This window comes from Lissotriton vulgaris, chromosome 5, assembly GCF_964263255.1.
Source record: "Lissotriton vulgaris chromosome 5, aLisVul1.2, whole genome shotgun sequence".
In the NCBI taxonomy this organism is placed as follows: domain Eukaryota; kingdom Metazoa; phylum Chordata; class Amphibia; order Caudata; family Salamandridae; genus Lissotriton; species Lissotriton vulgaris.
Window position 1 is genome coordinate 1987999432 of NC_141693.1, and position 27766 is coordinate 1988027197.

Genomic DNA, 27766 nt, shown 5'->3' on the forward strand with positions numbered 1-27766 from the left:
TTGTTTATACCTATGGAATAATGAGCTCACTTGTAGCACAATTAGGTCACAGTGTAAATTGCAGTATGGAATAACCTTTAAGGATACAGAGGGGGTATTAAACTATGTCATCTCATTTTACATCTGTTATATCGGTTTGTCTCACTGTGACAGCTCAATTTTGAAAAACATTCCTCTAGTTTAGATCTCTCTGTGTTTTCACGTGCAGTGAGATATAAATTCTCATCTATTGGCACCTCAATATTTCTGATGTATTTGTTGCCCAGCAGATGAGTTTCCAGTCTGACTGTGGCAAAATCATTTGTTCTAAAGTGAACAAAAACATTCTTTTTTTTAATCATGATGCATGTGGAGGCAAGTGGAGAAGTGTGGCTCAATGGTTAGAGCGGCAGACCCTGATGCAGAGGTCTAGCCCGGGACCAGGGTTCAATTCCCCGCCTCGGCGGGTCTTGGGCTCAAAATTCCACGGACCTGATGACTCTCGCCTCGGTGCCTATTCCAATCATGGAGTCCCACTCTGCAACTCTGGGCAATAGCTTGCTTAATCTCCACAACAGCCCCCACAACGCTAAGGATGCCTGGCCTCCATCTTGGGGGTGCCCAGGAGTGGACGCCTCACAGGGAAAGCCAGGATGGGTTCCACAGCGGTATTCGTACAAGCGCCTTGAGACCCTTGCGGGTGAGTAGTGCGCTATACAAGTATCAATTTACATATCAATTTACATTTACATGTTTTAGCTTTGGGTCCCAGTCATGAAGCAATATGAAACTCATCAGTTTTTAAGGTGTGCTATGTTTACAAATCTCTGATTGTTAACTACTTTAATAGGTGATAAGTGAAAACATGCCCATGCAGCTCCCAACAGGGGCACAGATAGTTATATAACCTGCACAAGGTGATCCACCAAACCAGACTGCTGATCTCCTCACAATGAGTGTTTTCAGAATAAGATTTTGGTGAAGAAACTATCTTGATGCACCCTTTTCTCCTTTCTAGATCTTCCCTTGAAGGTGTGCAGGAGCCACAGCTCTTCGGTCGCTGGCGCTCAGCATGTTGTTGAGTCCCAAGAGGATACTTTGCTCAAATGGTTTCTTCTGCTCATCCCTATCACCACCTTTGGCCTCGGCACATGGCAGGTAAGTGTTGAATGGACCTCACTTTCATAAACTATGACCAGCTTCATCAATGGCTTCTAAGTTACCACACTCTAATCCTGAATGTTTGTTGCCTTTTGGAAAATCCTTCTATACAACATACAGCCAACACAAGGAGATGATGGACGGAGCACTGAAACCTTTCAAACACTCACCCCCAGTCACAGATCTGGGTTGCATCCATCAACGTTCTGTAGCTCACTTTTTCATCCCAGTTCAAACCCAGCCACATGCAAATCAGTCTTGACCCTGTGCCTCATGGGAACAGTCCAGCCCGAACTGCCAAGCCAGGACTTTCCTGAACATGAAACAAGCATCCTGCCCGATAAGGGGTGTTACCCCGAAACCAGTCCCAAAATGCTTGTTTCTGGTCCAGGGAAGACCTGGTTTGGCAGTTCGGGGCTTTGGATACTTTTGCATTCCGGTTAGATAATCGAGTACTACTAACTGCCTAAGGGTGCTTGATCGATTAGTTCAGTAGGAGCTAATAGGTTTGGAGCTGAGAATATGACTCAGTAAATACACAAAATAAAACCTATCTCGGGTCAGAACTATGGGCCATATTCATGAACACATTTTCCCATAGACACAGAATGGCCAAAACCCTTAGATGAATCTGGCCCAATATCTTTAGAGAATAGTGGACTTTATTTATGGTTCGAACAGATAGGACATTTAAAGTAAGACAGCCCAAAGAAAGCCAGAACGTTCTAGCAACTTGTAGAACAGGGTTATGACTCTGTATATTATGCTAGTGCTTATATGTGAAAATATTGAAGTCCATTTAACATTTAAGGATATGGGCAATATTCCCCTATGGTGAAGGGTGGCAACGACGTTCCAATCCTCATATCCTTTTATGTCTCCTTATTTGTACTTTCAGTCCCATGGTCTCATCAATGGACTATGGGTGCCAGGCAGGATGCTCTCAACAATGTCCTGTGGGTCTCAGGCATTGAGATAATATGCATCTCGAAGCACTGTCTAGGATATAACCTTGTTTCCCTAGTCTGACATTCAAGGTAGGTAACTCTGTGGGGATCCGAAAGAATGTGGCGCTGGTACCAAATCCAACAAATCCATCACCCCAAAGAACATTGGAGACACCAAATCACTGACGAGAGGGTGTCTGGTTGGCACTTGAAATGGGTAGAGAGTTAATTTGCTGTGTTTTGGATCTGTCACTTGACACAAAACTGGGTTGTGTCTCAAGTCATGGCGCCGCCACTAGTCAAGCTCTGGTGTCCCCAATAGGCTACTAGACAAAATTCAGTTCAGCAGTAGAGACTCTCATTGGTTTGAAAAAAGTTTAGGGCGCCAAGCAATTCAGGAAACGGTTGACACTTCTTGTTGATATCCTGGTGTGTCCTATACTTTTGAGGCTTGTATTTAAAACTTGTTAACTGGGGTCAAGATTTTTGGTGTCTGGAAACACTCCATTTACTCTAACCCTCACTGGTAGCAGTAGCACCCTTGTGGAGGCATCACTTGAACTTGTAACCGCGCTACCTCGAGAAACATTTGTTGTGGTGAGATGGGTCTTAAGGTTCCCAACTGAGGGCAAGAACATCCACATGTCTATGGATGCATAGCAGATCTTTGAGGGGCAATGGGGAAATCCTGTTTTTTTTCAGACTCAAAATTCCGGAGATATGGGTTAGTCATCAAGGCATAGTGGTTGTAGGAAGGGTTACACCTCCTACCTGCCATATAGTTAAAGGCTGGGGTACTGATTACTAGATTGTAGAGCAGATCAAGGGAAAAGTGCACACTCACCGGCAGACATTGACTTTTAGAGTTTGTGGCATGTCTTTGAACCTTTCTTGAGGGGTTTATTATCCTGGCTCAAAGGGTCACCCCTTATCTGTTGAACTGCAGACGTGTGGAAGGTGGGAATACCATCTCGAGTTGTTCCTTCATGCATGTCAGCTGAGCCTTTGCGATGCCTCCTTCCACGAGGACAGGTATTCTCTGCATTAGGAAGTGAAGCACATCATCTCCCAGACAGGGGCATTAGGTTCAGTAATCTCCTCGTGGCCTAGGATAAGTCCCAGCCTTCAGGAAAGTATTAACTGGGTATCCTGATTCAGAGTTGTTCTCTGAGGTGGTGCTGCAGTGCTTCCTTTGGAAGTCCCAAACAAAAACAAGGTACTGGTTTCAGGGGGCCAGTGCTGGGGGCACTTGCAAAAGCCCAGAACCAAATCAATTGCCATCATTAACGTTTCACTCCCTAGACAACCAAAGCATGAAAGCTCCCACTCTCTCTACACTTGAGGAGGGGGATACTAAGTGGTTATTGAGATGAGTACTGGGAGCCCTAATCATGGTCTCCCACGTTGGGGTCAACTGATTGCTTGGCAGAACAAGGCTTTATTTTATTTTTTACAATCAATTTTGTTGAGTTTTTAACACAACAGTGAAACTAGTTGCAATTTTTCTAGATGCTACTAAGGCTTTCGACTCTATTGAATGGAATTACATCTTTGGGATAATGCTCCGGATGGGGTTCCCGCCGCTGTTTCTATCTTGGATACGTTTATTGTACCATCAACCGGGAGCCAGGGTGCTTATTAATAGACACATGTCCCAAAGATGCTCGATTACCAGGGGCACTCGACAGGAGTGCCCTCTGTCCCCATTGCTCTTTGCCTTGGCGACAGAACCTCTGGCAGCACGACTGTGTCGGCATCATAATGACATGGCCTTGCGGTGCAACATGAGACAAATATTGGTTTCCATGTATGCCGATGATATTACCTTGTATGTAAGAGACCCCCAGAATAATTTGAATACACTCCTTCAGGAATTCATTGTATTTGGTCATCTATCGGGGTCCAGATAAATTGGGGGAAATCCTGCCTCTTTCTGTTGACAGACTCAGTTGTGCGCTTTCCTCTGAACTACCCGTTGGAATGGTGCGAGGACGAACTAAGGTATTTGGGAATTGGCATTATTAGAAACAAGGAAGAACTCATGAGGCTCAACTATGGGGTAGCGCTGACCCGCATAACAGAAAGTGTGAACCGTTGGATAACACTCCCACTCTCTATGGCAGGTCGAGCATCACTGATCAAAATGGTGATACTGCCCCAATCGCTTTATTTGTTTTTAAACATCCCATACTATCCAGGTCGGCATTTTTAAAAATCCCTTAGAACAGAATTGATACGGGGGGCAAACGGGCCAGAATAAAGTGGACTGTCCTAGCTAGGCCCTACTTGTCAGGTGGGTTTGGTATTCCAGACTTCGAGCTCTATTATATTAGTGCTCAGGCCCATTATTTATACTTTTGAATCTGGCAGCCTAAATATATGCCACAACTGGCAGCAGAACACTGGCTTGTGCATCCAATACTGATAGAGGGAGTCTTATATATGGCTCTGAATGCCCAGGAGCGCACACAGAACACTGTTTATGCCACAATTACGGTATGGAGGTGCATTGAGCAACTCCTGGCAGCCCCCATGCTTTATTACCCACTACTACCATTGGTGTATCACCCAAATGTGCCCACCCTAGAAGAAACACTTTCATAAATTGCAGGAACGCACGTCTCTCAAAACCTGGGGGACCTATATGAGAATGGACAATTCCGGGATTCAGAGAATGTTTTCCAGGGTGTAAAGCGCACTCCGTTAGATACCTTTCTGTACATACGCCTTAAACAGGGGGTTCGGTCTTTAAATGCTGACTTTCCAGATGAGCCTCAGGTACTTGCACCACTGCAGTTGCTCCTGCAACAAACGATGCCCAAACGCCTAGTTTCCTTGATTTATCGAGCAGTCCACACACAGCGAAAAGTGGAGGCTCCACCATCTCGCACACGATGGGGGGAAGACTTAGGATTTTTAATTAACGGAGGAACAATGGGAGTACTGCTGCTCGCAGACTGAGCGGATATCGGCCAGCAGCAGGCTGCGAATTATACAGTATAAATATCTGCACAGGCTATGCCACACACCGGTTAGTATGCATAGGCACCACCTCCGTGACACAGATAGGTGTGATAGGTGTCATGCGCCATAGGATGATTTTTTGCACTTGACCTGGAATTGCCCAGGAGTGCATGAATATCGGGGACACGTCTTTGAAGCCTTGCACCGGATGACTGCCACGCATATAGAAGCCACGCCACTGCTGGCTTTACTGAGCTATGTCAAAAATGTACCCTTGGCACGTTGCCGATATATAGCCCTTGCGTTATTGATGGCCAAGAGACGGATAGCCTGTAAGTGGGGCAGCGAGAGAGCACCCACATTTAAGGATTGGCTTAATGATATGGTCTGTTGTCAAGAGCAGTCTGACATTTATGCCGAGTTGCTGCCTAGTGCGTCCAGACCTAGATACATCTGGTCGCCGCTAACGTCCTATTTACTGACGAGACCCCAGGAGAATGGCCATTCATAAAGACCCATATGTAGGTTACCTTATATTAGCAACATCCAATGACCCGCACATGGATCATAACACTGTTGAAACTGTCTGAGTGATACTGTTTTTGAGAATGTAGAGATGAGGGTAGAGCAGATGGGTTTAGACACGCTCTCTGATGTTTCTTTATTTCCACAACGAGCAATAATGTCATGTGTACTATATTATAATGCAATGCATAACATGTAGCGCTGAACTGTGAGCGGGAACTGAATGCTCCAATATGAACCACACTATAAATCTCTACCGTCTTTTTATGAAATTTTTTTGTTTGTTTCCTAACGACCAACACAGATATCTGTCAATCTACTGTTTCATGAAACGCGGCCGGCCCGTAGAGGTTGTAGGCGGCTTGCATGTGTCTACATATATTGCTTACGTTGCTCTCCATTTGATTCTTGATGTAAAAATAACAAAGCGCTGCCGGCCGCCATATGGTTGTAGGCAATGAGCTGTGTCAAGTGCTGTAAACCACTAATAAAGGTTTGTTTGAAAAGTAAAAATTAATAAAAACAGTGAAACTAGTTTATTCTTGATGCTGTTCCTAAATATATCTCCAGTCTAGCATAATTTGCATGTGGACTGCTCCTTACATTCAATCTACCTAGAGGGTCTCTGATGCACAAAGCCAAGGGAGTGATACTTATTGGTTGGCACATCCACCAGGATGAAAGAAATCCGTAGAGGACTCTCATTGTGTGCTATATTTACCAAGCTCTAGCAGGGGAAACCGTTGCCACAGAACAAGGATACGTACAGGCACCACACAAGCCTGGCTCCAGTAAGGGGAAAATATAGGACCACATTCATTGATTTCAGCAAGAGGGCCAGTACATACCACTTCAGGTGTGACTGGTAAAAGGCTTGTACCCCTGCATACCAAATCAGCTGCCACCAACCGCATGGTGATTATTATACTGGTATGTGGGCAGGACCACTCTTCTGCTATGGTTGTTCATCTCAGTCAAGCAGAGCCTGGTGCTGTCTTGAGGAAGCGACAAAGCAATGTAGAATTCACTCAGTGGACATCAAGGTGTTGATAGCAGTCCGTGAAACAGACGGGGATCAGCTGCCCTAGTAGTGAAGAACCTTTGTCCCTGAAACCGAACTTTAAAGTCATTTAAGTGTCTTCAGAACAGGACACCTGGAGTGGTGAGCTTTCCTTCTCGCTATGGACACCTTTATCTGGATGTGAAATCGAGTAAGAAAGGCTATGAGCGCAATGAATCAATGCTGTAAATAAGAGAGTAAAATACACACAATTGATGAGGGAATGCAGAACAAATCAAAACAAGAGATCTGGGTTAAATCCATAATTCTTTGCTCACCATGCCACCTCAGTTTAGACCTGGCCATATGCAAATCAGTCTTGACCCTGTGCCTCATGGGTACAATCCAGCCCGAACTCAGCCAGGATAGCTTGGATCCAGTGGCACAGTGAACCCAGGACCCACTTCTGGGCATACCCAGCGCACTTAGGGCGAGAAACCAAAAGACACACAATTGATGGAGGGAATGCAGAACTAATCAAAACATTCACACCCAGTCAAAAGATCTGGGTTAAATCCATAATTATTTTGCTCACAATGCCACCCCAGTTAAGACCTAGCCATATGCAAATCAGTCTTGACCCTGTGCCTCATGGGAACAGTCCAGCCCGAACTGCCAAGCCAGGTCCTCACTAGACCGGATACAAGCATCCTAGGACCAGTTTCGGGGTTTCACCTCTCTTTAGCCAGGATAGCTTGATTCCAGTGGCACAGTGAGCCCGGGACCCACGTCTGGGCATACCCGGCGCACTTAGGGCGAGAAAGCAAAAGACACACAATTGATGGAGGGAATACAGAACAAATCAAAATATTCACCCACAGTCAAGAGATCTGGGTTATATCCATCATTCTTTTGCTCACCACGCCACCCCAGTTTAGACTCAGCCATATGGCCTGGCAGTTTGGGCTGGACTGTTCCCATTGGGCACAGGGTCAAGACTGATTTGCATATGACTGGGTTCAAACTGGAACGGCATGGTGACCAAAAAAATGAAGGATTTATGCCCAGATCTCTGTACTCGTGTCAAGTCAAGTCAAGTTAGTTAGTTAGATAAATATAGGTAACTTGTTGAGCACTTTAACATCGATCTGAAGTCTGCAAATTAACTAGCGCCAAGACGCCTGCGGGTATTTGTCGCGCTTTACAAATGGCAATAAATAAATAAATAAATAAATATAGCGCACTACTCACCCAGAGGGTCTCAAGGCGCTTGAGGGAGGGGGGTACGTTACTTATCGAATATCCAAGTTTTTAGTTGTTTTAAAGTGCTACGATACCAGGTGACCAGGGAGCGTGGGGAGCGACCGCTTCTGTAACATTGTTCTGCATTCTGTCCATCAATTGTTGTTTTTAGGTCGAAGCCTGCGTTATAGGGCATGCCCTGCTGCAGACAAAGAGATATTGTGAGCAGGGGATTTCAGTATGGCGTGAAGCCACGCCCCTTTTTTCCATTGGCAGGCCTCTGGAAACGGAGGCCTGCCATTGGAAAACGCTCCTGTTTAGCAGATTTGCCTGCTCTGGATCCCGCCTCTCGAGGACTCCATGACCTGACTTACGGTAGCACGACAATATTTTTAGCAATATTGCCTTGGCAACCATGAGGCAGGTCAGGGAGTCCTGGAGGGGCGGGATTCAGTATTCTGTTCCCGCCCCGTTTTTTTTTTTTTTTCTCGTTTGTGCCGTCATTCCTGTGAGTTCCTGGGCGGTGGAGGAGGTAGGGGAGAGGCGGTGCTGGTTATGTTTGTTGCAGGATGCCTTTTTTTTTTAAATGCAGATGATCCTTTCACGGCCGTGCAGCTTTACTGCTGCGCGGCCAATGCTTGTTTTAATTTGTCTCTCCCCACCCCGACTCCGAACTCGCTGTTAATTTTTTATTAATTAAATAATGCAGCCCACGCCGAGCCTCGAACCCTATTCTCCAGGTCCAGGCAGCGCGCTCAGCCTGCCATCTGTTTTGGATCAGGTTACTGCTTTCACTTTTGCGGCTATTATTATAAAGAGCATTGCATTGTTTTTTTGTGACGCGACTTTGTTTTTATGTCATTTGCAAATTGCATATGATAGTCACCTCACTATTTTCCTTAGGACTTGTGACCTGAATATACCACAAAGGGAATTTAATTTAAGATGTGAATATTATTTCGTTTATAGCAACTGTGCTTAATGCCTTATCTTGATAGATCCACTAAATGGGAGGTGTTGTAACACAGTAATTTAGAAGATTTATTTGAGATCAGGCTGCTTGGGTGTATTCTGCCCCGCCGCCGCCCTCGCCTTAACAACAGAGCACTGCTCAGCTCTGCTGAGTCACTTCTGCCCACCCGGTCCTCGCTGTGGATCTGCGGCTATGTTCGCAGATGGAGAGCGGCCACCGCGGGAGGTAAATACAGGTAGGCGGCGTGGGTTGTGCGGTCTCTGCGGGGCACGAGAGACCTGGGGCGGATACGAGACTGGGAGGGCCCAGCCTACGGGCAGTGTTTGGTGGTTCAGGCGCTCCGGTACCGCTCAGGCCAGCACTGCCCCTCTTCCTTAAACCCACGGATAAGGTCCGCCTGGGAGCCACTGTTGTTCTTCAGGCCTGCCCTGCCACTGAGTTGCCCCTGCTTAAGCTGGGCTCACCATGGCGATACCCGGGAGCCAGGCACCGTGTACCAAGCATGGGTTCGAGCTCTTTCTGGCAGTAGGGACAGATCCAGGGGTCCGTGCAAACGTCCAACTTAACCCCGGTGAGCGCATAGCATGACACTATGCATATTAGCTGACACTGTCACCATCCCTGAAACGGTTGCTTCTCCACCACTTTCGCTATTGAGTTATTTTGGTACCATAAACATGAGCGGGTGTAACCTGGATCATTGAGTGGGAGACTCATGTCTTCTGTCTAAAAGTGTCAAATACGTCTTACAGTGTTGTTTTTAATGTAATATCATGTGATCTGTTTCTGTTACATTATGCAGTGTTATGAGAGCTGCTAAAACCATACTGTCTATCACAATGAGATCCCCTATTGATTGTACTTTTTTGTGTGTGCATATAATCCAATGTGCTGTGCGTGCCCTCCTCCCTTGGCACAGTCTGTGTATGCTATTTGCGTTTTTATTTTCTAAATGTCTGTATCCCGACACTCTGCTACTAGGGTGCACAGGAATGCTCGACTTCCTACGGACACACATGGGCACCCCTCTCGCTTATAGCAGGACTTCTCTCCCCTCCCTAAATAGCTCGAGCTTTGCTCTCGCATCCAGGCTTCCTTCCAACAGTAAGTTTTAGAAATCCCCTAAAGGAAATGAACAGTTCACTCGAGCACATGTTTCCTTTCTTGTACACATTTATACAGACATTCTTTCTCTCAAACACTGTCACAAATATTTTCCCAAACTGTGTCACACTCTGACACTAATTCTCTCACACATGGTTCTCTCTTGGTGCAGTCGTATCTTCGTGTATGTTTCAGCTTCGGAGAATCAGGAAAGTTTCCCACTTACTTTCGCCTGAAGCCCTGATACAAGTTCTGATCGCCCTTGTGCTCTCCCGCTTGGATTTTTCCAACTCCTTGTATCATGGCCTACCGAAATACCTGCTCCATAGGCTGCAAGTTGTGCAGAATCAGGCGGCCCGACTAGCCTTTAAGACCCCGAAGTGGCAGTCTGCAAAACCACTGCTCTGTAAACTCCACTGGTTGCCGGTCGAACAGAGAGCTGCATTTAAGATCGGCTGCCTGACCTACAAAGCTGTGACTGGCACGTCTCCCGTTTTTCTAAAGTCCCTAGTGACTCCTTACTGTCCGGCACGTAACCTTCGGTCCTCCCATCGTCAACTTCTGACTGCAGTCCCAATCAAACTCAAAAAATATGGTGGTTGCAGATTTGCTCATCTGGCTCCCAAACTTTGGAACCAGTTGCCGTTATCGCTCAAATCCTCCATGTCTCTGCTGGAATTTAGAAAACTTCTGAAAACCAATCTTTTTACACAGTCTGGCTAGCTCCCCTTCTCTACATCTCTCAGTACCACCCAGCGCCAGGAAACCTATGGTGACAGAGCGCTATACAAGTCTCCCTTAAGATAAGATAAGATAAGATCTCTCTCTCTCTCTCTCTCTCTCTCTCTCTCTCTCTCTCTCTCTCTCTCTCTCTCTCTCTCTCACACACTCACTCTCACACACACTCACTCTCTCTCACACACACTCTCGCTCTCTCACACACACTCTCGCTCTCTCACTCTCTCTCACACACACAGACACATTCTTTCTCTCTCACTCACACTCGCTCTCACACACTCTCGCTCGCTCTCTCACACACACACACACTCTCACTCACATTCTAAATCTGTCTCTCGTCCACCGGTTCAGAGCCCCATCCCTGGGGGTGCACAGCCTCACTAGCCCTTGCCGTGTTGCCAATTCCGCTGCACATGCGGTGACTGCACAGGTTGCTGCATCCAGACTGACTTCTTGAGTCTCTGCATCCGCCGGTACTTCGCAGCCAACGGGTTCTTATGTCTGGTTGTCAGTGCCGCGGGTACAGCTTTTCTTTCATCAACCTCTTCTAAAACTCCCAAATCACTTGTCACTTTGTTACACTTGCAGCACTTAAAGCGCACATCCCCCGCGATGCTGTTGTGCCCACCCTGTGCCAAGAGGAGCCTCTGACTGCATATGAAGCTCTGACTGCCGCTGGAGGACCTCTTGTAGTGTGTCTGTGTTTCACTGAGTATTAACATGTAGATTATATAAAAAATAATGGATTATGCAACAAATCTCTAATGATGGGAAAATCGTTGAGGCTGCACAATCGCATAATTCCAGTGGCCCTATCTATACCCCAGGAGCTCAATTACCGTCAATAGTGCCCCCCCATCTCTCCATCATTCTTGCAATTTTTTTGCATATAATTTTCATGCATCTCTTTGCCCCATGTGGAATTTTGTCAGATTTACTTCGCTACTTCTTTGGTTTTCTCCTCAATGAGTCATTGAAACGTTCCACAGTTGCGCTCCCTAAACTCAGATGGTTTTTAGGTCCGGCCTGGGCAGGGCATGCGCTGCTCTATGAGGTATGCTGTATTGAGGTAGGGACTTGAAGATCCGCCCACTCTCCGCCCACATTTTTCATTGCCTTGTGTCATTGTCCGCTGTAAACTCGGGCTGTTCATTGGTCAAAAGGCTTAGTAGTCCCACCTTAGTACCACCTTGTCTCATTTTGTTACCTCCCATGGCGACAACCCCTGTTACGTGTGTTGCTGCTCAGTAGGCTTTAATTACAGCCTCCGAGCACTATTTTCTCAAATAGCTTTATCCTGCCTGCTGTTGGAGGCAGGACACTCTCTCCTAACGCTTTTGTACGCATTTGCAATGCAATAGGCTTTGCCTTTGCAAGAAATAAGCTATTGACATTGTAAATGACAATGCCTTTTATTTATCTTTTTTTAAAAAACACCTAAAAAAATGCTTTGTCATTTATAATGCCGATAGCTCAAACTCTCATACATGCGAGACCTATTGCATTGCAAATGCTTGTTGTAAATAAGAGAGTAAGTACAGCCTTTCACATGGTGTGACACCCTTTGTCCGCCTTGAGGTCCTGTGTAAAATCATGGTTTGGTTCATATTTTAGCAAAGGGCAACAACTGCCTTAAGTGTTTGTCTCGGTCTTTCAACTTGAGTTGCTTATTCTGGCATGGTTAAATTAACAGGCTATAGTACAGAACAGCCCTCGTGAAGGTTTGCTGCTGGGTTCCTGTGCATGAATCTACTCTGCTGAAAGTTGAGTGTATGTTTAAGTCTGCAGTCTTCTTATAAAGGGAACTCCTTGAGTTATGTGGGAAGAGCGTATCTCAGTTACCACTAGGAAACAGCAAATCTGGATTTTAAGAGGCATTATTTAAGAACAAGCCATCTCACCTGGATATGCTTTGTATTGAATACATGGAAGTGGTATATCTTTTGAATCCTGGGGTACGGAAGAGCACAAGATACATTTCACACATTTAAACTGGTGCTACATATTTTTATCCTAAAGAATTTTAATATTTGTGCATTTTAACGCGGGGTCTTCGAAATGGATGTTCCCATGAGAAGACTAGTAGGGAAGAGAAGCAGGTTCAGGCCTAACCCTTGCACTCCAACAAGCAGGTTAATGAACAGCAGGATGCAGAGAGAAGTAAAGTGATCAAAGCACTTGCCAGCCCTGCTTCACTCTGAAATGAGGCCCAAAGATTTTGTGCTGCAGACAGTGAATATCTGCATAGTTGAATGAATAATACCTCCGGTGTGGGGTGGGGGATTCATTACCACACCCCAACCATTCCTCCAGGTAAGCAGTTTACTAATTGTACTTAAATTACCAAGTCAGAATGCTTGGTCATCGCCTAATTTTTTTCCTGTGCATCTAGGAGACCACTGCTAAATGGTGAGCTTTGAAGTCAATCTCATGTTTTGCCCATGCTAGAACTGAACTATTTTGTGTCATATCATCTGCTGTAGGTTCAGCGGCGGCGCTGGAAACTGAAACTGATTGCAGATCTAGAAGCCAGAGTTGCAGCAGAGCCGGTTCCCCTGCCAAGAGAGTGAGTGGCCAGGTTTGCACACAGAGGTTGGGCGGGAGTCACTCTTCGCGACTGTCTTGGCACTATAGAGCCGCTCATATCAGGAGAATTTTATTACAATTTGGAAATGTTGTCATTACATCGAGCTTCACACATGGCCTGCTTAGCTGGCCTTGTTGTCCTACTTCGCTGCTGCTCCAGCTGTTGCGGCATTTTCAGAAAATGGGAAGTAGTTGAAAGGTAACTTTAACTGCATTTTAGTTTGGGCAACTTAGATGCTCTTTTTATCCCCTTTTCTGGGTCCTTTATTTTGCTGATGAAGATAACTATAGAGCTGGCTGTTTCTGTGACTACAGCTTCTCACATCCCTGTTCCTCCTGCAAAAGGTCTGCAAGATGATCCTACGTGAAGACATGAAGTGGCCAGTGGATCTGCTTCCAACTTTAGATATGTGTTTTTAAAGATGGCGACAGGCATTTGTGTTGGATGTGAGGTTCAAGGACATTCCATTGGCCCAGCACTTTTCTGTATAGTCTCTGGGATGCAAAGTGGCAAATAGGACTGTGTCAAGGATTGGAACCCGTGTGCTTTTACAAACTGTTTTGATTTTTGGGTTCGTCCTGTCCTGCATGATGTTTGTTTCAGAGGTCCTAAAAAGGTCTTGAGATGCCCATTCCTATAAGGCTCGAAGGTTTAAATCTCAGTTTGTTCATTTCTTGTCCCGCCGGAGTGAGTCTATTGAGGCACAGTATAGGCCATGCTTGCAGACTGGAACTCAACTTCTTAGGTTGGCACTTGTGAGATCAGCTTGACAAAGACTGCTTTGTTTTGACTGTCAGTGGCACAATATTCTCCTTGATCCTTTTTTGCTGAGTTTTAATTTTAAAAAGCGCACAACCCCACCATTGGGCGCTTCCGCGCTCCATTGCAGCTGTTACCCTTTTTTCACTTGCCCTTTGAATTATTTGTTTTTTTGTAAGCAATTAGGTGTTCCTTTTTTATTTTCTTAGTCCCCTAGAACTGAAGGAGCTGGAATACAGACCTGTGAAGGTCAGAGGTCGCTTCGATCACAGCAAAGAGTTGTACATACAGCCTCGGTCCCTGGTGAACCCAGAGCGGGAGGCGCGAGAAGCAGGGAAGCTGGGATCCAGTGCAGAAAGCGGTGCCAATGTTATCACTCCATTTTACTGCACAGATCTCGGGTACGGTACTAATGCTGAAGCCCAGGATGTGGGTAGGTGGAAGTACGTACTGATGTTCATCTTGCTTTTCTTTCACATAGGATCACAATTCTCGTCAACAGAGGGTTCGTTCCAAGGAAGAGGCTGAATCCATCCACACGAAGCAGAGGACAGGTAGAATAGTACTCTGTCCTGATTCTGGCTTCCATGTATGCAGTTTAATGTGTGCAGTCTGCTGGTTGGTGCAGCCAGTACTCTGGAGAGCTTAGCTTGGGGTCAGTGAATGGCAGGCCACATGATTGTACTGGGGAGAGATTAGCTGAGCTGCAGCCATGACACTATAGTGGGGAGCGCTTGAGTTACTGCGGGTGATTGTGGAGCCCTCCATGGTGGAGCCGCAGGCAGAGCCCATCTTTTGGTACAGATGAGGCACAAAAACTCAGTGGTGCAAATTATATTTACAACCAGTACGCCTGGTATTTTTGTTATATTAAGGTGCCCAAACTGTATTTGCTTTCATTTTGAGTGCAATATTACCCCTAGCATACTGGTTTTCATGGACAGTTACCAGCGGGTCAGGCCTTGTGGTGCGTGTCTACTCAAAACACCTGAGAAAGCATGAGAATTCATCCTTTTTCCTAAGAGGAACTTGTGTACAGCGCTCTGCAAATTATGTTTGAACCTGATTTTTACTTTAGCACACATGTCTAAGTGACTCTTTGTGTGTCCTAGAAAGCTCTTCCAGTTGTTCCACTGTACTTCTGAAAAGTCTTACAATGTTCATTTCCTTTGAGATTTCACTGTGAAATTGTTAAATTAGCCAGCATCTCTTAGTGCCACTTGTGTTTTGAACCATGCCAACAGCAGATCCTTCTCCCACCTCGCCGCCAAGACATGGAACATCCTCCCACTGAGCCTACGACAGACCCAAGACCTGCTGACCTTCAGGAGGCTACTCAAAACCTGGTTGTTCGAGCAGTAGCTGCGCCCAGACCCCCTCCCTCAGCGCCTTGAGACCCTCACGAGTGATTAGTGCGCTCTACAAATGCTTGATTGATTGACTGATAGATCACTTCTCGGCCACTGTCATACTGTCTCTGTCCTTTGAGACATTTAAACTGTACAACTGGACATAATACTCCAGATGGGGCCTGCAGTATTACTCCCAAACTCCTGGTGTGGCCTCCAAAACTATACTCCGTACTTCAAAAGGGGTGTCCTGAACTGAAAAGATGGGCTCTCATAGCAATATGAACAGTGGTGACACTACTCCCAGTGCTTTGCTAGGACTGACTCTCCTGATGTACCACAGCATTTCTTCTGCTCTCTTCTTGGCCTTATCTTATTGATTGGCCGTTTTTGTGGTTCACTTCACACATCATCCATAGGAACTGCCTGAATCTCTATCTGGATGACTATGACTACATGTTTAAAATAGCAACATAATCCATTTATCTTTTCTGCAGATCGAAGATGAAGTTGAGCTTGTTGGGATAGTGAGGCTGTCGGAAACTCGCAAACCCTTTGTTCCGCAGAATGACATTGAGAGGAATCACTGGCATTATAAGGACCTGGAGGCCATGGGGCAAGTCGCTGGAGCCGAGCCTATATTAATCGATGCAAATCTGGGTAAGTATGGAAGAATGCATGTGTACACTCTGTCTAAAATTTCCTTAGTATCGTCCACACCTCTTCATGAACCTCTTGGAATTCGCATCTCTTCTTGCATCAGCTCAGACACAGGTGACATTTATAAACAACACCTGCTGTCCTTTTCTCAATGACCCACATCTTTACTGTACACCTAATCTCGGTTCTTCCTTTATGCCTCCATTCTTTTTCATGCATGTTCCTCCCCTCCATGGGTCTACTCCCCTTTCTTGATGCACCGATTTTAGACATACTGTCTCTTGATGATGATGATGATGATGATTATTATTTTTTTATTAAAATTAACATTTTTTCACCACTGGACATATAACAAAGCATGCATATACCATGACATATCTGAAAATTAAAACAAACTCATAAAAAAAGGAACCCTGACACCTAAATAGTGAAACTAACGTAAAGAATAGCTCCAGCATACAGATTGAGGGAAAAGTCTGAAGGCGCTGTGACAATGAAAAATAAGACATGACCGCAGGATCTGAGAGCACAAATGACCATGACCAAATAAACGAACAACCAGGTGACCGCAGCCTCACTGCAGATGAATGAGAGATATGAGCACAAGGCATGCAACTCGCATGAATATAAGATTCACTGAGCAAACTCGCAGGTTTGTGGAAGGTCACAGCTGGAGCAGACTAATCAGAAGACAACAATGTGTACATTGAGAACCAAAATAACCCCACCCTGCAGCAGGGAGACATTGACACACTCACAGGAACTGAAAGACCAGACCCACTGGTTACTTTCACATGGTCTGTTGTTGGACACAAAACCTGACACCCGAGAGTCTATACATTGTGGAAACCACAACCATGAGACACAAGTCTTCATTCAAAGAACAAGACGTGCCTCATTACTAAAATACACAATTGCATATGTGGTGTAAGATTGCAAGAGCCTCAATGCTGCCAACCCTCTACCCGCTCTTCCAGAGCTGCTGTCTCTGGGAGAGCTCATGATCAACAGAAAACAATCTGTGTTCTAAAGACAGCATGTGAGCCACAGTCAAGCCCTGTTACAGGAACCCAAGACCCACCCATCACACTCGCACAGGTTAGTGAAAGGTCGTAAGACCTGAACCACATTCTGCGCCCTCACATAATCATCAGACTGTAGTCTGTGCGCAAAGGACAAAGAGTTTGAAAAAACCCACTGATAGCACTTGCTTAGGTTCTGGAAGCATGGCAGGACCCTTCTTTGGAACCTCTTGCACTGAGAACAAATGCAACTGGCAAACAATGGGCTGCAAACAGAGACCCAACAGCACCAAGACAATAAAGAACTGACAAACTTTGTGACATACAATTAGGCCTGGGCGTAGTTCGCGGAGTTTTGCTATGTGGAACTCTACGAAGTTACAAAAAAAGCTCTGCGAAGTTCCGTGAGTGGGGGAGTGCAGTGCGAACTGCAGTTTGTGCTGGTATTTCTGCCGCTCAGGTAGAAATTCTACCCGAGCAGCAGCTTGCGCTCGCGAATTTACCATTCGCGATTAGGAGCGGGGGAAAAAACTCTGCTGCACGTCGTGAAGCTGAGTTTTCTGCACTCTGCAAGCTATGCGGAGTGTGGAGTGCAGAAAAGTCTGCGAACTGAGCAAATTACATACAACACCACATGATATTGTGATCCGAAAGCACAGCTATATACTCATCCTCAGGAGCTCAGTTTGGGGTTCTCAACAAGTGAAAGCAGGAAATTTCAGAACTAAGTAATCAAAAGCTTATAGTCTGCAGGCACAAACCACAAGATTACATTCACTAAAAGCACCAAATGCAATCTGATTTTGTGAATTGACCTATGTACCGATAGGTTGGGCCACAAAATATTAATAATATTTCATTAATAAAAACTACTTTGTGTGCAGATATGCTCGCTGTGAAAGAGTGAAGCTAGACGATACAGAGAGAGACAGAATTTTCATAAACTCAAAAGGTCAGGGTCAACGCCAAACCAAATATGGGGCCCAATTTTAAAGAAAGTCTCAAAAGTGCACCAATGGTATGTGTCCTTACCTTAAGGGCAGCTATACAGCTTTCTTGAATTTCCAAGAATTTCCAAGAGTAGGTCAAGAAATGGTACTCCTAGAAAATAGTTGTGAACTGCATTTTAGCATAAGCAAATATGCATGTGTAGATTTGCTCATGCGAAAATCTGAGTATTTGCAAGTTGACTTTCCGGCCAACTACTTTTTTCCCAACTCTGGAAGAAGGTTTACGTCTGCCATTGTTTGGAGTAAATTGCCAACATTTCTCAATATGGGAACAGATTAGAGAAGAGTTGTTGAAAACCCTTAAAACATGCAAGTTAGTAGGTTTGCAAAGACTCAAAAAGGCATTCTAACCCTAGATCTATTGCTTACCACTACCTTCAGCCCGAGTATGTAGATCTGTGGAAACGTGGCAACATAAGGGGATTGCAAGTATTCAAACACTACTATGGTATGATCCCTGGCATAATCAGAGGGGCTGTCAGAGCTCTTCTATAATGAGATTGCTGCCATAATTTGTCGCCTCCCACTGCACCAAAGGGACAAGTGCATTTAATTCCAGTACACGTAGATTTATGATGCAACCTGCCCCATGGACAGGTAGATATGTTATTAAATTCCACACCCCTGCAGAAGGCATGTCATAAACACGCCTCTTCCAAGCAGTGATTTGGTACCTATTTCTAAACCTATCCAGCAATTAAAAAAATTATTATAATAACTTTTCTGATTTGCTAAATTAGTTTAGTACATTAGACTATTCGTGTTTTCAAATCCTCTGATTATCAAATGCTAAATCTGTTTGTACATCTATCCCTAAGTTCATACATTCAAATTCCTACCATGCAGGAACCCAACAAATGGAATGGTCTGCCAGGTTAATCTTCGAGATTCAACATTGCTAAAATAGGTGTCCAAGCAAAGAGGGGGCACAAAGCCAGCATGTATTATGCAGCTTACTTGACCCATAGATGAGAGCAGTGTCGGATTGTAGGATAAGAGACGAGGAAACAAAACCCCACTAGAACACCTAAAAAATCTTGCCTCTACCACACACGTAAACAGGTCCCGAAGCAATTGTAAAAATAAATAGGCTGGTCTGCATTGTCTAAACTTTAACGATTTCATCAAAGGCTTAATAAAAATAATACTTAAGTCTGTATAAAATTTGCAGAAAAACAGTACGTGGATAGTTGATTGTTTAAAGATCTGGTCGCAAGGACAGCATGTTAGTTGGCGAGACCACTTATTGGTATTGGGGAAACTGGTCAAGTAATGAAAAATGTCTAATCTAAAATGTGTCAAGGCAAATCTATGTTGAGCATTTCAAACATCAATTAAATACGGTTGCATTGTGTAACAGGTCAGTACCATTTGAAGTCATTACTATTATCCCAATCTAATGTTATCCGACATGTGGCTACGATGAAAGTCTCACAAAACTTGATGCCATTGAACTAATTTTGTATAAAACTAGTTTCATCGCCTTACTTCTCGTGGTCTGTTCCCTGCAGAGAGCACGGTCCCAGGAGGGCCCATCGGGGGTCAAACACGAGTGACACTGAGGAACGAGCATATGCAGTACATTGTGACTTGGTAAGCTTCAGATATCACATATGAAGTGAGTGATCTTGAATTAAAGACACGGTAAATGGCGCACCAGTCAGCGGAGTTTCCTACTTGAAAAAAAGTACAGGATATTCTTTAGAAAGACAGATTTTAACTTATTTGAGAATGAATTTTGGTTAAACACAACTTTTCCAACAGTTTTGCGTGCTACCACATGTTTAACTTCAGAAATAAAGGTGGATGGAGGGTGTCTTTGTATTTTAGTCTCTCAATGTGGAATTGAAACTCTTTAAAATCTAAAAGTATAAAATATTTCTTTCGTTTCCAGTATTTATGTTGTAACAAAGTAGGTACTAACAATAACTAAGGAGAGTATTGGAATGAAGTTAAATATCTTCTGCGTGGGCCAGAACAAAAAGACAATAAGACAAACATGGGAGCCTGTTGTTTCAATGAGTCCTGGTCGGACGATTTTAAACAAGGGGCCTTTTTGGATGTGTTGCACTTTAGACGCCATAGATTGAGCAGTGGGACGTTCCATGTCTTTGTCCTTGTGTTTTGAAAATCCCTTCCTCCTCCTGACTCTGTGCCCTTTTGGAAACAGACATGTTTCTTCTCTAGCCACTTCACCTGGTTTTCATGCTTTTGGGCATCAAAGTCCTCTGTCTCCTGCCAATGATCTGCTGAAGTGTAGGTGTGCTGTACAAATAGCATTGACCATAACGTTTTGTTGTATCTTATATCTTCCTGCTGCTCAGCTAGAATGCATGCTATGTGGAATGTTGGATGAATAGAATGTTAGTGGTTTGTGAATGTCAGTTGGGTGAGGGCTGAGCGGCAGGACAGCTGCTCCTGATGGGGTTATCATTTCTATCTTAACAACTTATCTTAATAAAGTAACCTGAATAATCTAACATGAAGTATCCATCATCCTTTTGATTACATCATTTTTAACAATTACAGGTCCATAAGTGACATTATGGAAAGATGAGCCTTCTGGCTTTCCTAAAGGGCAACATGTTGGTTGGGAGGTGCATCCTTGTAGAGACAGCGAGAGATCCCAGTTCAGACAGCAGAGTGGAATGGAGCCCATGTAAGAGTCAGGGGGAAATTTGTGGAGCAGTCATTATTTCCCTGGAGGGCTGGAGCCTGCAGTAATTGAGAATATATTATTTGAACTGGGATGGTCAACTATGGTGAATATGTTTGAAAGATTTAAATAATATTGAAAACATTGTATGCCTTTAAGGAGGAACCAGCGACTGTCCATGAGCAGGGAAGGAAGGTGTAGCGAAAGGAGTTTGAGAATACAGAGGAAGCGTTGAAGAGGTGTATATATGGCTATGTAAATGTTATTGGGAGTAGTTTTCAAGCGTAGAGTATTCAGATACACAGTTCACTTCTAGTGTGGAAGCATTTCATTAGCACACATCGTCGCAAGGAGCCTATAAGATCTCAGGGAGGGGATGCTTTTGAATATGCCACGCCCTCCAGACCTCCTCGTACTGTTCCTGTTCTGTCCCCTTAAAATCACCTGATGCCATCACCGGAAAGATCGTGCTTTCCCTACAAAAAACACAGCATCTTGAGATAACAAAATGTGGGAATCTGGAGGGCTACATGTGTGCCCTGGAGAGGAATGGAGCTGCAAGACATGCCTTTCAGCGCACCACCAAATTATGTGGTAAATGTCTTCTACACACAACCTCAAATATAGAAGGGTAAAGAACCCAGTAGTGCCAGATGGGGGTGGAGGGTTTATTTTGATTTTGTTGTTGTTGTTGTTGGGGAGGGGCAGCTTTTCGGAGAGTTTCCCTTTTAAAAAAAATGTGGAGGGATTGAGGATTAGCTTACAAGTAATTAAAGAAGCTGATCTATTCTGTGTTTTAGCGGTGTGTTGCAGAAGACACCGAATCCGTCAGAAAGTATAAACTTAGTTTTGTTAACCAACATCTAACTTAAGGGACATTTTGCCCCACGTGAAGCATCTCCTCTCGGGAGTCATGGCCCCTCCCCACACTCAACAATGCTAATAAACACCATATTGCCCTCTGCACACAAACAATATATCGTTATAAATGGAGAGAATCCAGTAGCCTGACCAATAGCAATTCAATTGTATGTAAAAAAAACTAGATTGCTAGTAAAAAGATCTAACAGAAACATGTCAGTGCTGGGATTTGAATAAAGGGTGTCCTGTACCCGAAAGGAGACGTCTAGAGATGGCCTTAATTAGGATCACGCGTTTGGGGGCATGTGCAAACTAGGGGCTCAGCCTTGTGATCCCTGTTGCATTGAGTAAAGGAGTTTATTCATATATTACATGTACCAAGTGTTTTACATCGCAATGATGTAATCATTTTGCTTTGCGTTTGTGTTGTGTCAGTATGCATTAACGTATGAGTATTACTCGTGAAGGAGGCTCGATGTTTTGGTTTTGCTTACTATTTCCACGTATTCATCGGCGTAATGAAGACCCAACTCCGCACTCCAGTTGACAGACAGACAAACATTTATTTATTTTCCAAGTGCAAATGTGATGGCGGTGCTAAATCCCAATGCATTTCAGGCTCTCATGGCCTTAATCGTTTGGTGAACGATGCACGTTATGAATAAATACATCTGACCCATGGCCTTCCTGAATTGTGTGCGTCACTCAACTCTCTTAAAGCTGGTTGTATGATGTTTAGCACTCTGTCGTCTCTGGGTGGAACCCACTGAGCATGCCTTGGTTGTTTAATTGTGCCTTCATATTTTGGGCTTCTGCCACTCTGGTGTAAACTTTTGCTAGTATTCTGTGGTTGTTTATCAATGTCTCCAAGGGTTAATCTGCTCTTGCTTTGGGATTGACCACTGAACAGTTCCCAGGGGTGTGGCGTTGTCACTCATGTTCAAATCCATATTGCATATTACTTGTGGGTCCACTGATTCACGTGCACGGTGGCTTCTTTTGTGCAAAACAGACCACCCAAAGGGGGTAACTATCCGCTTGTGTGACTGCTTAGATTTTCACACTTCAAGCTCAGCGACGCTGCAACACCATTGTAAGCACATCTCCGAACCTCACACTGATCACCCAGACCCCTTTACATAGGTAAAACTACAACCAACACCATTTGTAGTGAGACCCTGCAACAGGGTGTTGAGCAGCTGATGTATATCCAAACTTTAGCCAAACACCTGCGCACGCTGCATACATCATACAGTACAAGCACAAAACATGTTTGGTTATAAGTTACTTGGTGATGACAACTCATTTTCCAGTGGCAGAACTGATGATTGGTAAAATGTAAATCATATGAGAAGTGGTTTCTACTTTAAATTGAGCATTACTCTTCTTTTCCACTGAGTGTTCCCTTTGGTCTTGCAGGTACGGACTGTGTGCGGCAACGTCATACCTTTGGTGCAAGAAGTTCCTCATGAAGTTACCAGTGTAGAAGATGGAAGCGAGCTCCTAGAGTGGACAAGCAGACGGACACTTGCACTTGGAGAACAGTTGGGAAGGTGTACTCACTTCTCATATGCTACATTTGGATTCGCTTAAGATGAAATGCACCCAGGACAATGGACAACCTCATGTGCAATTAATATTGCCACCCTCCCCCGACACAAGTGCCCAAGTGTTTTTCAGCACTCCAGAGATCTACAACATTGTGATGGTTGGCTACTACATTCAGACTTTGCAATGAAGATATACAACCGTTAAATAATTTCAGAACTTGAGTGTTCGAGAAGAGAATTAACTGAAAGTTGAAAATAGCTTCTGGGCTAATTTCGCTATGTAAATCAGTTTCTGGTGTCTTTTGGATTCATGGATGAAGCACAGCGTGGGTAGTTTTTATTACAAATAAATAAGGAACTACTGAAGTGATAACATCTGCATTCCTGATGTGTTTAACAATTGCATCAAGGAAAGTAGAGTGGAAATTAGGTCGCCTAGATTTCAAAATCATTAGCAGATGGTTAGAACTTTACTTTCCGATCACGTCACCATTGCTACAATTGTGCAGGCTTAGGACAAGTGGACAGAGTGTGAGAATCTTGGTGCACGTTATGTTATTGTCATTGCAACACCTTCAGTAGTCTGCGAGTGACTTTCCAAATGGTTCTGAGCTGTCCATGTCATTCCCTAATATTATTTGACTTGTCAAGGTGTGCTAAGTAGTGTGAACTGGGAGAGAGGTTGTGATGTCTAAGTAGCTGCTGCCGCTGATTTTGAGGATGATGTGGGCTTGCACTGGGTAGGTAGTGTTGATGTCATATTTCTTCAGGCCCCTGAAGAGGCATGCTGTAGCATTTAGGGTGCCTATTAGATGAGGCCAGTGTGGAGTCTGGGAGGACGTGGAGCAGGGTGCTGCCACCATCCAAGCGTGAGGGCACAAGGGCTTGACTGGCAGGTCTGAAGTTGCTTTCTGGGATAATCTGTTACTTTCTTGTACCGGGGCATCTGTTTTTTTGTTTTTTTGCTGGTGTGCTGTGTTGTGATGTTATTTCACATCTTCTCTCTTTCTTTACTCATTTCCTGCTGTTCAGCCTGGTTGTGAATGGAATGTTATGACTTCATAGAATGTTGGGTGCATGATCTTGGTCAGTTGGTGTTAGCAGGCTGAGCAGCTGGGAGGCTGCTCCTGGTGGGGCGGACATTATGGCCTAGTTCTCTTCTTGGCTGTACCTAAGGCTTCTGTAACTGGAATATAAATAAAGTTATAACTTGGAACCTACTACCTGGCTTCCTGTAAAGATTCTTACTTCAAGATTTTGGCGACGATCTAGTCTTTGAACCCTTGGAAACCTACTATATGATTGAAGCACTAACCTGCTTGATCTTCAAGGAATCAACTGCTATTACCTGGAATTAAAATATTCTGCAACTTTAAAGAAATTCAAACTACCTATGAATTTTCTTTCAAAGCACTTGGCAGCCCCAGCCCCACCAGTGACCTAAAGACACCGGTTAGCTTCAACTCTAGCGTGCCAGGTTTCCACCAAGTTTCGTGAATAATGTATTGTGCTTTTTGCTGTAATTTGCCTAGCGTCTTCAAAGCCTGCTTAAGGTATTTTACTACTTTCTTCTACCGGCCTGTGTTTCTGAGCTCCAAGTGCTGCCTGGTTTTCGCTGTCTAACAAGACTTACAAGAACTGTTAATGAATCGTCCCTGCCGTGCAGCACTTTTCTTTGTGCCTGCTTGGACCATTTTTATACTTATTCTTGGAGTTTTATAAGTGTGTTCATCTATTACATTTGGCCAGTTCAACTGTTATTCGATTTTCAAAATATGGCTCGAGCTGCCCTTGACACGCGCTGTCTTACCTGTATCCTACGAGCCTGGCATGGATCCTCAGTGACGTCTGCTCTTCCTGGCTGTTCTGGACGTTTTGGTGCACAAGTACACCTAAAGCCATCCTGCAAGCATGTTGTGTGCATGCCGTCATCTTGTGGTTGGCTCCATCGATGCAATATGCCTTGCTCACCTCTGCGCGTCAATTGGCCAACATCCTTCCTCACAACGTCACCTTTTGGTCTCAACGCTAGCTGGTACACTACTTGAAACCCGCCACTTCTGACAGAGTTGCTTGTTCTAGCTATTTGCAGTTGTTCTTGTAATAGACGCCCTGCTGTATTTTTGCTTCTCTTCTTATTTTGCATGGTGCAATCACGTAGGAGCATTTTGTTTACTGCTATGAGGTGAGGTTTTTTTATAAGGTTGTACCGTTGATATATAAGGTTGTTTTCCACCAACGCAGTGTAATTCAGAACTAAGCAAGCAGGAAGTACTTCTTCGAGATTGAACCACAGTATCCTTTTTCAAAAGCATATTATCACCACAGACTACGGTGACTACTTTACTTGATTTAATTTATTGTTTTTTCTCAGATGGATATTTTCTATCACGTTTGGACTTCAGTTTTATTTTTCATGATGACAGTCTTGACGTGCTTTCTTTTCACTTCGTTGCTGTTGGCATTTCTTTTCTTTATTTCTTTTGCCGCTGTTTTCAGCTTAGAGTGTCTTTTTGGCACAGTTAAGATATAGACATATTTCTAGGTTCAGTTAAGATATTTCAAACTCTGTTGCAGTGTGTTTTTTTCTCTTCTTTGAATGTTCTTAACCGCATCGCTGCTGCGGTGATTTTTGCGCTGCGCGGCTTTTTTCACTTTTCCGCGTTACATGACGAGCTCAGCTCGTCATCAGCACACGCCACCCGTGGGTGATGACGAGCTGAGCTCGTCATCAGCATCGAAGGGGTTAATATTTCTAATGCAAGTTTACTTTAAATTGTGCTTATTTCGCCATCTTCTGGTACTGTGCACTACATCATTTTAGATTGTACTTTATTTATTAGTTGACACTCGGGAACTTAGATCGATTACCGGTGAAATTAATTCCGGTTCCATTTGCATTGATTATTATATGCTTTGTGTGTTGTGCATTCCTGTTATTCTATTTGTTCTGCCAAGCGCACAGTGTAACTCTAGTTCTTCAGAGTTGTTCTTTTGCTGATGGGTGAGTGTATCCTTTTATGAATGGTTATGTGTATCCCTGTACTTCCTGTTCACGGGTGAGTGTATTAGTATAGGAAAATTATAGCTAGAGAAAGATATGTTGACGAGGCCTATTAATAAGAATACGTCTCTGTATGTGGGATATTTAAATGTACTCAAGGAGCACCCTATAAAAACAATGTGTACACATACAGAAAATAACACGATAGATTTATTTACTTATTTTTTATATATAATTCATTTAATATTACAAAAACTCAATTGTGCATATAGGATTCACATTGATCATTCCAAAGAATTAATTTCAACAGCCAACATAAGTATATACAAATCCATAAGGTAGACGAAACGTTTATTCAGGCAGTGCGGCAGATGTCTACAAACAGGTGAGTGTATTCCGGATTTTTACTTGTGGGTGAGTGTATCCCACTTTTAGTGTTTTTTTACTCGACGGCTGAGTGTATCCCGTCATGTTACTTGACGGGTGAGTGTATCTCGGTATGTTACTTGACGGTGAGTGGATCCCGGCATATTGCCTGTGAGTAAGTGTATCCCGGCACCTTTGTACATTTTATGTACCATTTTGTTACTTTCATTCATTGCTCATCACGTACTCACATTTTATTCCTATGTGTGGGTTTTGAGTTCTGCCATGCTTATCGTGCTGGTCCACTGTGTGCTATACGGCAGATTTGATTCACTCTTCATAGAGGTGCCGGAGACGTCTGGGGTTCATGTTTTGTTCTTGTTGTTTTCTTCTTGTTATCTTCTTGTTACATCTTGTCCTTTTCTGGTTCTATTATGTTTCTTTTTGCATTGTGATCTTGGCACATGTTTTATTGGTTTTGCTGTTCCCTTGGGAAAAAGGGGGTTGTTTTTACTACAATTTTCTTGTTTGTAGTAGTTCACTTTCCTGACTTGGTGTTTGTGCCTTGTCTTTCTACAATTTTCCTGATTGTAGAAGTTCGTTTTCCTGATTGTAGTAATTAATTTCTACTGTTTTTGTGCGTTTCTTCCTATTTTGATATTCTTTTGTCTTTGCATTTCTGGTTTCTTTATAAATTCTCTATTATGTTTTACATATTTTGATCTTTTTTCTTCTTTTCTTTCTCTTTGTAAGGAAAGAGGGTCTGTTATAAGGTTTTTCCTTGTCTTTCTCCTGTCCACCCTGTCTTCCTTCGTTGTTCAGTCTGGGAACACTTACAATGTTCATTGATGTCACAGAATGTGTTGTGACTGATGTGTGACAGTTGACTCCTGGCTGAGCTCAAGGAAACAGCTCCTGGTGGGACCTTCTTACCAGCTAACATCTTGGCCTACCTACTATCCTGACTTACCACCTCTGAACTTCAATAAAGATACTTCCTTGAATTGATACCTGGACTCCTGTGAGGTATTTACTTTCAACATGCTGCTTGAAGTGAAGTCAATCTGTTGTAATTTGTTTGAAGACAGATCAGTTGAATGCAGATAAATATGTACTTCACTCTTACGGAAGTAAGACCCCCACACCACACTCCTACCAGGCACGGCTAGGAAGCATAATGACTGTCTCAATCTACATTCTAAAGATGACATAAATGGAACACAAGCGTGTCAATCAATCAATTAATCAATCAAGGGTTGGTGAAGGGCGCTACTCACCTGCGAGGGTCTGAAGGCGCTGGGGGTGGGGT

The 27766-nt window shown here is 44.0% G+C and overlaps 1 protein-coding gene across 1 annotated transcript in view; it reads left to right on the forward strand.

Annotated features, from left to right (window-relative positions):
• SURF1 (SURF1 cytochrome c oxidase assembly factor) overlaps positions 1–27463 on the forward strand; it is a 79646-nt gene extending 52183 nt beyond the window's left edge. The window contains exons 4-12 of the mRNA XM_086924728.1: positions 998–1137; positions 13117–13199; positions 14189–14380; positions 14461–14533; positions 15826–15988; positions 19532–19613; positions 22957–25688; positions 25823–26146; positions 26477–27463. Coding sequence (XP_086780854.1) covers positions 998–1137; positions 13117–13199; positions 14189–14380; positions 14461–14533; positions 15826–15988; positions 19532–19613; positions 22957–23023 — 800 coding nt within the window. The 3' untranslated portion in view covers positions 23024–25688; positions 25823–26146; positions 26477–27463. The remainder of the gene's footprint in view (positions 1–997; positions 1138–13116; positions 13200–14188; positions 14381–14460; positions 14534–15825; positions 15989–19531; positions 19614–22956; positions 25689–25822; positions 26147–26476) is intronic.
• The last annotated feature ends 303 nt before the right edge of the window (positions 27464–27766 follow it).